Genomic DNA, 9,536 nt, shown 5'->3' with positions numbered 1-9,536 from the left:
GGGGGGGGAGCTGGCAGTGCCCAGCACCTCGGCTGCGAGCGGGGCGAGAAATTCTGCAAGAGGAAGTGGCCGGGGCCGCGCCGAGCGAGGCGAGGGCAGGAAGGGGAGGCGAAGGCGAGGCGATGCTGCGCGGGCACCCGCGGGACCGGCCGGGCTGGGCTCCGGCAGCGGGAGCGACCCTGCGGCTCTGCCCCTTCCATGCTGCCCCGGCGCCGCTGCGCAGGGAGGCGGGTGGAGGAGGAGAGGGAAGGGAAGGGTTACCCGGCACGGCTGCCTGTTAGAGAGGAGTAGCTCGGCTGGCTCCGGAGGATGAGCAGAAGGAGCTGCTGCCGCAGATAAGCGCCGGCGAGCCGAGGATGTGAGCGCGGGCTCGCAGCGGGGACCCCGATGGTCGCCGGCCCCCCGAGCCCCCCGGCGACCCCCGCGCGCCCTCAGCCTCTCGCCTCTGCCGGGTTTCGATGACCATCGGCAGCAGCATGAGCAGCGGGTACTGCAGCTTGGATGAAGACCTCGAGGATTGCTTTTTCACGGCAAAAACCTCTTTTTTCCGCAGCGCGCAGAGCAAGGTCCCTGCCAAGGTAACGGCTCCGAACTAGTGAGGAGGGATGTGCTGGGCAAGGGGGGGACACCGGGGGAGGGGGATGTCGGTTGTTCCCGCACGTTTGGCTGCGGGTGCTGCCAAAATGAGCTCGTGCAGGAGTCAGGGCAGAGCTGCCAGAGGGCTTTTCCCTCTCCTGGGCAGGGGGGTCTGCACTGCTGCAGGTTTTCCTCAGCCATCTCAACCTTTACACGCCGGGTTTCCCCCTTCCCCGGGGGGGATTCACGCTGGAGGAGCCGACTCTAAATGTGATTTATTTTTTATTTTTTTTTTGAGTGGTAGGTGAAATCCTGTAGCAACCCTGCCAGCTGTCATCCACGGGTCAGGCTCCCGGCCAGGGACCTGTGGTTTGGCCTCGCAAAATCTGCAGCATTGCTGAAGAATTGCGGGTGGGGAGATGGGAAAGTTCAGGGCTAAATTAATCCGTGAGCTTATTAACACAGTGATGAATGTGATCTTTCTCTGGGCGCCTTGGGCCATGTGCACCAGCCTTGGAGAAGGAAGAGAGGGTTTGGCTGGGCAGTGCTTCACCCCAGGGTGAGATTTCTGCCTCAGTAACATTGACAGGGCTGCTTCGTGGCTTTTGAGCGTTTATTTAAATAAAATTAAAAATCCCTGTCATAAACTTTGGGGCCCCAACCGGAGCTGAGCACAAAAGGAGAAGGTGCTGCTGCGGAAGTGGGGGTTTCACACCACAGCGAGAGCCCTGCAGCACCCAGAGGTCAAATCTGGCCCAGGGAGCAGCTTTTTTCACTTAAAAATCCCCTGTAAACCATTAGCACTGGCACACTCCTGTTCAGGCTCTGCTGCATTTGCACCTGAGGCTGCAGAGCAGCAATCCTGAGGAGGTGCTTTGGGGTTCATCCTCCTGCAGCCAGAGAGCTCTCCCCTGCTCTCCCTGGGAAGGTGGGGCTGCTCTGGGGGAGAGCTTCAGTCTGCTGGGAATTTTAATTTCTCTGAGGAAACACTCCCTTGGGTTTAAGGTGGGATATTCCCTGCTGGCCAGCAGCTCCCTTTCACTATGATTAACTGACACTTGCTGTTGGTTTTTAAATGTCATTTGATGATTCATTTGTGTAGGAGACGTAAGAGATCGGGGTGTTGGTGCTGCTCTGTTTGAGCCAGAGCACTGCAGATCCTTGGGTACCTTTTGGAAACCAGCCTGGTGCTGTTGGTCCTCAGGAGCTCTCCCTCACAGAGGGATTTGGAGCTGCTGCAGCCCCTTTTTCCCAGCTCCTTGCCTGGATGTGACCAGTGTGGGTGGCAGAGCTCACGCTGCCAGAGAAGATGGAGCCTTTTGGGGGTTTGGTGTTATGGGGAGGAAATGGTTCCTGTGAGTGGAAAGGAAAAAAAAAAAAACCCCACACAAAATGTGCTGCTTAAAACCAGCTGATGTTGTGTAACGTGTGGGGACAGGTCCTTGTGTGTCTCAGGCTGGATGGAGGTGGAAACCACTGTCAGGGCTCAGGGGAAGAAGGTTTTGGGGGGTTTGTGGCATCCTGGGGGTCAGTGGTGGTGCAGGTCATGCAGGAGGAGGAGGAGGAGGTGGTGGACATCTCATATTGCTCACTCCCTCTCTCCCCTTTTCACCTTGGCACCTTGATTAAGTGATATTATTGAATATGGAACCTTCTCACCAATACAAGAGCTGCTTGTGGCAACAACTTTGTTTTTTTCCCCAAGTATGGTCCCTGCTCCTGGCCACGACCAGAGAACATCAACCTCGACCCAAAAATGAGTTAACCTGAGGGGTGTGTTTGGGAATGATGATGTTTGTCCATCTTTAGATGCCCAGGAATGATTCCTGAATCCAGGATGCACAGTGTGGCACCCATCAACCCGTGGGCATGCCCTGCACTGGGCAGGAGGAAGCTAAATATGGATAACTTTGGGATACAGGCCTTGAAAGACACAGGAAACATCTCTGTGGAGGAAATGTGGGGGGCAGGAGGAGACATACAGGTCTCCAGTCACTTAAAACAGTGAAATTTGAGTGGAATTTGTTCTCTATGATTACAGAAATGATTTTTCTGATTGAAATAACTGTATTAACCTGAAGAGCCTCTTTCCAGGATTGCTGTAATTCCTTTTTATTTTCAGAACCATCACTGCAATCACTCTTCATTAGCAAAGAACCGTTTTAGATCTCACATGTGACCTCATCCCTGGAGATCCATTACTTGGCATTTTCAGGCCTCTCCAGCTGAATGGCTTCAGTGGCTTCTGCCTGAAGCCTGATTGCTTAAAACTCTGCAAAATTGCTCTTGGAGTCCTGCATCAGTGGCTGCTGGGAGAGCTGGCTCAGACAGGGAGAGAGAGGGGCAAGTGTCTGTCCAGGAATAGAAAACACAGGAGGGACAGAAGCTGAGCAGGGGCTGGATGAGATGGTTTGTGGGGGTGCAAAGTGGGCACTGCAGAGGAGCCAGAGCCCAGGGACTAGTTCAGGGTCCTCTCTTTGTCCCCTTGTCTCTGTCCTGCAGAGCACAGAGTGATTCCCAGGGGGGAAACAGGTACAGTCTTCCTGCAGGGGTGGCCCTGGGGCACCTCTTTGGGGAGGGAGGGGGGGAAGAAGCTTTTTTGGCCCTGCAAGGCTGTGACCAGTTCCCAGTGTCTGCTCCTGAGGATCAGCAGATCCCTCTGATCCACCATCCGGGCCGGGGTCCCTGTGCACACAGACACTGGTGTGGTTGTGTCCTGTCCAGCCCAGACCCCCCCTGAGATGCAGCTCCTTGTGAGGACCTTCTCAGCTCTCACTGCTGAGCAGAGATGTGGCAGGAAAAACGGTTTCTAAGTGAAATCTCCATGGCAATCAAAACACTGAGCCCATCTTCACTTGCTCTAACCTCTCTGAAATGCAGCAACCATCCCTCTCCCCTTCTCTAGAAATGCACAGCTCTCTTATCTTCTGCCTTTTCCTCTGAACCCCAAAGCAAACCACAGCCTCTCATCTGAATTTCTCAAAGGCAGAGAACTGCTGGGGGTATTTAGGGTTTTTTGGGGATGATTTTTGGTCTAAATCTGTTGTGTGATTCTCTCCCCTGCCTGTCTGTGCTGGAGCAGTGGATCCTTTCCCAGCACAGCGCTGTGAACCGTGGGAGTGGGTGGTGAAGGGGAAGTGTTGGGTGTTGAGCAGTGATGGAGAGCTCTGGGAGAGCAGAGATGTCCCAGCTCTGGTGATTGCCTTGGCCCTGACATCCCCCAGCTGCCACCACTCCCTGCTGCAGCTGGATTTACAGTTCTGAGCTGCTGCTTCTCCTGTTTCTGGCTCAGATTTGAAGCATTCACTTCTATTTCCAGTCCTTTGTGCTGTGGTGTGATAGTGGGCACAGGATGTGAGCTGGTGATGCTTCTCTGAACTGTGGCCCAGACGTGCTCTCCAGGCTTTGCTTTCTCATATTTTAGGACAAATCTTTCCATAATAAGCAGGAGAACTGAGGGTTGATGCCCTGAGTTGTATAATCCTTTCAGAAGAGATCTTTGAAATACTCTTGCTGTCTGAACACAGAAGCCAAAGGGAGAGCTTGGGCTGTGTTTTGGGGAGTGCAAGTTGTCCCAGCATGGCTGATGTAAATGGTGATGGAGCTGTGCCTGAGCACACCAGGGAGGACTTGGCCACTCCCACCTCCAGATAAGACAGTTGATGCCAAGAATGTGGTGATGTTGGGCCAGATCCATCTCCACTGTTCTGCTCTTCAAATTCATTAACTAAATAGCTGGTGAGGAGAATTGACTGGGAGTGAGGGGGCAGGGATGGTGTCCCTCAGGCTAGTTTGGGGCTGCAGGGAAGCAGCCCTTGCTCCAAGGAGTGTCCCAGGGAAGGACACAATCAGACTTTCTACCTACTGTGCCTCTCCATGTCTGGTTTGGTGGTGAAGCTCATGGCAAAGACCAACATAATGAACTGCTGGTCTTCCACCTCTTGGGCTGTGCATCCAAATTGTAACCACGGCTTCTTTGTGCCAGGTGAGGCTGGAGAGGGAGAGGGCACCATCCACCCACACTGCTGAAGTGGCACCAGAAAGCTCCTGGGTCCCACCTAGAGCTGTTATTCCCAACATGGTGCAGAGCTGCTGCCTTTGCTTGCTTTAAAAAGGTTTTTAAGTTGGGGGTTGACTTTGGGCAGGTGAGAGGCTGTAGGGAGGATGCCCTTTGACTGGATGGGGAGTGTGTTTCTCCTCTCAAACCGATAAATGGAAATATCTGTTGCGGAGGCTTCGTTGTTGCCTCTCTTGGCTCAGAATTCTTTTGAGAGCGTGTCACCACAATCACCAGGGCCTGTGGGTTTTCCATAATAGGCTGTCACAAGCTCATGGCTCATTAGCTGAGTGGTGGGTTGCAAAGAGGGGGTTGGTGTGGGGAACTCGTGGGGACAGTGGCTGCCCGAGCCCCGGGCCATGGGCTTTGTGCACCAGGAGCTGGGCAGCCTTTATCCCACTGAGCTTTAGCCCAAGTGCCAGATGAGGCTCGAGTCATTTCTTACAGCTGGTATTTCTTACAACAGAGGGATAATGTAGGGTATGGAAGGGAGCCTGTGTGCAGGGGGAGGACGTGGGCAGGGTCCTGTGCAGTCTGTGGGTGCCTGTGTCGCTGCAGCTCTGTGAGTTATTTTATGGCAGTGTCACACAGGCTGGCAAACCCCTCACCTGCTGAGTTTAAACACTGCCAGCGAGCTGACAGCCTGTTTAACCTCTGGCATCCACAGCCATGCCACGTTCTGCATCAGGTTTTTAGTGGAGCAGGTGTGGAATCACCCTGGCAGCTCCAGCCTTGCCGCCGCTTTCCTGCCGGTCACACAGGAGGGTGGCACGATGGAACGTGCTGGTTGTGCAGGCTGGCACCTGGGTGTCCTGTTGTGAGGCCACGAGGTGATCCCCAAGGATGGCTGGGGTTGCTCTTCCCCGTTTTCCACCCAGGAAAGCTGCAGTGCCTGCCCGGGTTCAGGTGCAGGCAGAGGTGCCGAGCTGTTGTTTTGTTCACAGCTCGTTTCCTCCCGTCCCGGTGCAACAGGAAATGTGGCAACGGTTTATGGTTGAAGCTTCTGTTTTTTCTTCCTTTAGCCAGAATTGCAGATTCTGCACCAGAAACTTTGCACAACCGGAGGTCGGGGTGGATTTGTGAAGAGCGAAGAAGTGGCTGATCTGATCACACGGGAGGAAGGAGCAGCACTTCTCCTCCCAGGCCCCTTCCCAGGGCTCCCCCACTGTGGGGCTGGTGCTGCTGGGCTGCTTTGGGTCTCACTCACAGGCGGGTTTTGGTCTGTAGGACAGAAAAGCAGAGTCTCCAGCTGTGGGGAGTGCAGGCTTGGGGTGGATGGGTGGTCCCTGCTGGGGTTCATGGCATAGCCAGGCCTGAGCATCACTGAAAGGTTGAGCCCTTGGACCCCCAGTGCCCTTTATAGTCCCACAGAGCTCCCTAAATAGCTGCTGGAGCTGGGGTAGCCCCACTCTGGATCCTGTGGGACAGCTTTTCTCCCATGACCTCGTTGCTTGGCCATGGATGGAGTGTGTGCCCTGACTTGCACCCACACTTGCACCCCTGTGCCTGTGCTGGGGTGGCTGCACAGGAGATTGTTAAACCTTCCTTTCCCTTCAGTGGGAGGGTGCAGGAGGAAGGTGAGCTGGCAGGGGGCTGAGCAAGCCATGAGAGCAGCAGGTCCATCTGATCTGCCCCGCTGAGTGCCTGGGGAAGGCAGGACTGCCTGAGGCTGGGCAGTGGTTTGTTGAAGCAGTCGTGTGGTGACATGGTGTGAGACCTGTGACGTGCCCCGAGCCAGGCTTCCTCCTGCTGTTCTTGGAACCCACAGCCACACCACCTGCCTTGTGCCTGCTGTGGATCCCTGGGGCCCAGCACTGCTCCAGGCTCACGTGTTCCCGGGTGCTCCGTGTGTCCTCCATGGAAACCGGGCGGCATCGGCGCAGGAGCTGCTCCCAGGGCTCTTAATTGCTGGCACACGTTGTGTCCCTCAGCTGGAAACATCCCAGGAGGGGAAGAGGCAGCGACAGGGACAGGCTGAGCTGCTGTGTTTGCTTTTGCCACGTGTTGTGTCTGGGTGGATGGATGGATGGGTGGATGGATGTGTTTGTGCCACGGGTGACGTGTGGTGAACGTGCACAGCCTCAGCCCTCAGCTCTGCTGTGCAGCTACAACCCTCTGTGCATGGAAGAGGGGATGGTCCTGGGGGTCCCCTGGGCTCTCCCCCTGTGTGATTGGGGTGGGGGTCAGTCCTGGGGAGGCTGTGCCTGTCTCAGTGCTGTGAAATGGGTGACATGAGGAAGTGCAGGGTTTCTGACAGCTCCTCCTCTGTTAACTTAAAGGGAAGGGGGTTTTTTGTTTGTTTGTTTGCTTTTCTCTTTATTTTTTGCTACTTTTGAAAATCTCAACCCTTGGCATTGTTTTTTTAAAGGCTCCCCTGCCAGCCCAGCACCTGTGTGCAGCCACATAGGAGTTGCTGCAGTTGATGTATCACAAATTGTGTATTTGACAAATTGTGGAGTGGAAATTGCCATAATGATCAGGGAATGTTTATGTGAGATTCTTAAACACCTCAGGAATACTTGTCATTTATTTTCATAGAAGCACAGACTGGTTTGGGTAGGAAGGGACCTTAAAGCTCATCCTGTTTCATCCCCTGCCCTGTGCAGGGACACCTTCCACTAGCCCAGGTTGCTCCAAGCCCTGTCCAACCTGGCCTTGGACACTTCCAGGGATGGAGCAGCCACAGCTTCTCTGGGCAACCTGTGCCAGGGCCTCCCCACCCTCACAGGGAAAAATTCCTTCCCAATATCTCATCTAAATCTCCCCTTTTCTAGTTTAAAGCCATCACCCCTTGTCCTGTCACTCCATGCCTGTGTCCAAAGTCCCTCTCCAACTCTCTTGGAGCCCCAAGGAAGGCACTGGATGAGGAGACTGCAGCACAGGGTCAGTGTTCTCCCTGGGGTTGCTGCTCCAGGTCGGTGTTTCGAGAGATCTCGTGCTGTTTGTTCGTCTCAAGCGGAAATTGTGAAATTTGTGAACCTGTCACTCGGGGTTTGCTTGAATGAATTTGGGGCTCTCGAGTCCCAGGACTGCAGCTGTCTCTCCAGATTGCAACCAGGGTCTCTCAGTTTGTCCTGTGCTTGATTCTCCTCCTAAAAGAAATACCATGGGCAGCCTTGGGCAATATTGGCTTATTTACAGCTTGCTGCGTCCTTGTCTTGTGTGCTCTGGAGCTGCCTGGGAAGAGACAAGCTTTGTTCCCAAAGCTGCCTTTTTCCCCCTTTCTTTTCATTGTCAAAGGTTGCAGTTTTTATTCTGAGCCTTCCTGGCCTTGATGGCACATCCCTTCACGCTTTCTGCTCTCTGCTAATGCCAACTTCTGAGCAAGCCCACAGAAAATCTGGGAGCGCTGAGCACAGTTCCAGGCAGTGCTGCAAAAATGCATTCACAGGCTGTCTCCAGGGAAGGTGGTGGGTTCTGGGAAGGCAGCAGAGCTCTGTGCTGGGAGATCCAGCCCACTGAGCATTGCCCAAGACACACACAGGCTTGTTTGCAGCAGATTTAGCAGATAAAGCAGGCGGGGCCTGAGAGGAGACCTGCTCTCCTGGCTGGAGGGAAACCAGGGGAGGTTTAGAGTGGATATTAGGAAAAAAATCCTTCATTGAAAGGGTGGTCAGGCTGGTCAGGCTGCCCAGGGAGGTGGTGGAATCACCATCCCTGGAGGTGTTCAGAAGGCCTGTGGATGTGGTTTAGTGGTGAGCACGGCAGCGCTGTGCCAACAGCTGGACTCGCTCTTAGAGGTCTTTTCAAACCTTGACAATTCTGTGATTATTCATCAGTGACATTTCCATGGGTGGCCTTCAGATGAAGCCCACCTACGTGCCAGATCTGTTGGTTTTGCCTCCCAAGAGGAAATTCCCCCAAACCCAGGCGAGCAGCGGCCGCCGTCACCCTCCCTGTGAACCCACGTGTGGGCAGACGGTCTCTGACACGGGCTGGGGATGCTTTGACTGGCTTTGCAGTGACTGATTTATTAGTCATGCAGCAGTCTTGCTGCCTGTGTGGTATTATTGCTCTGAGCTGTAATTTCCACAGCTTTGGACAGGAGCAGTGAGAGATTTAACTTCAGGTTCTGCCTGGGTGAACCCGCTGGGAGCTGCTTGATGAGCACCCTGGGTTTTGGGGAGGCAGAGCCACGAATATTGGAAATGGGACGTGATTTTTTTTCCAAACTGCATCACAAGAAGTAACTGAGTGCTCACAGGTGCAGGTGGCTTTGCTTTGAAAGTGAGTTTTAAAGGCTGGATTTTTTGCCCTGGTTTGTGCTGGGGTGTTTTACTACTCTGTCACTAACTGGCGGGTTTTTGTGTTGCCCTCCACTGCCTGTTCCTGGGGTACAGGGGTGTTTTACTGCTCTGTGTCACTAACTGGTGGGTTTTGTGTTGCCCTCCACTGCCCGTTCCTGGGGTACAGGGGTGGTTTGGGGGCAGGGGTGTGGCACCCTGCACATTTGTCCTCCTGGCTGCAGGGACCATCCCCGCCTGCATCATCACTGTGAGCTCAGGATGTGTGCAGGGTCTGCTCCTGCCTTCCCAAGGAAAAGCAGAGCTGAGCAGATGGAGTGTTACCCAACACACAAAGCAGCTCAAGCCCCTCTCTTCTGATTGCAGAATGTGACACAAACAGTAGAAGAAGAAAAGCCCGAGCCTCCGACCGTCCAGGAGATCAAACAGAGGATTGAGAAGTACAACGCCAAGGTCACAAACTGCCTGTTGATGAAGCTGGTACGTCCTGGGCTGGTTTTGTTTTATCCACAGGGGCTGGTGCTGTGAACTGAGCCAGGTGTCACTGGGGCAACAGAGCTTGTGGCTGTTGAGCTGCTTTTCATCCCGCTTGGCTTTCCCTAGTGACCAGCACTGCAGATAACCCTTCCCTGCCTCCATCCCTTCAGGCTGGCACAGTA

At 54.3% G+C, this 9,536-nt stretch overlaps 1 protein-coding gene across 1 annotated transcript in view; it reads left to right on the top strand.

The window, feature by feature from the left end:
• The window catches only part of RASSF5 (Ras association domain family member 5), a 24,236-nt gene that overhangs the window by 8,530 nt on the left and 6,170 nt on the right, over positions 1-9,536 (top strand). Inside the window, 1 exon segment of the mRNA XM_027659679.1 lies at positions 9,244-9,357. Coding sequence (XP_027515480.1) covers positions 9,244-9,357 — 114 coding nt within the window.

This window comes from Corapipo altera, unplaced genomic scaffold (assembly GCF_003945725.1).
Source record: "Corapipo altera isolate COAL_440 unplaced genomic scaffold, ASM394572v1 77b, whole genome shotgun sequence".
Classification (NCBI taxonomy): domain Eukaryota; kingdom Metazoa; phylum Chordata; class Aves; order Passeriformes; family Pipridae; genus Corapipo; species Corapipo altera.
Note: the sequence above shows the minus strand (reverse complement) of the source record. Positions and strands in the feature narration are given on the sequence as shown.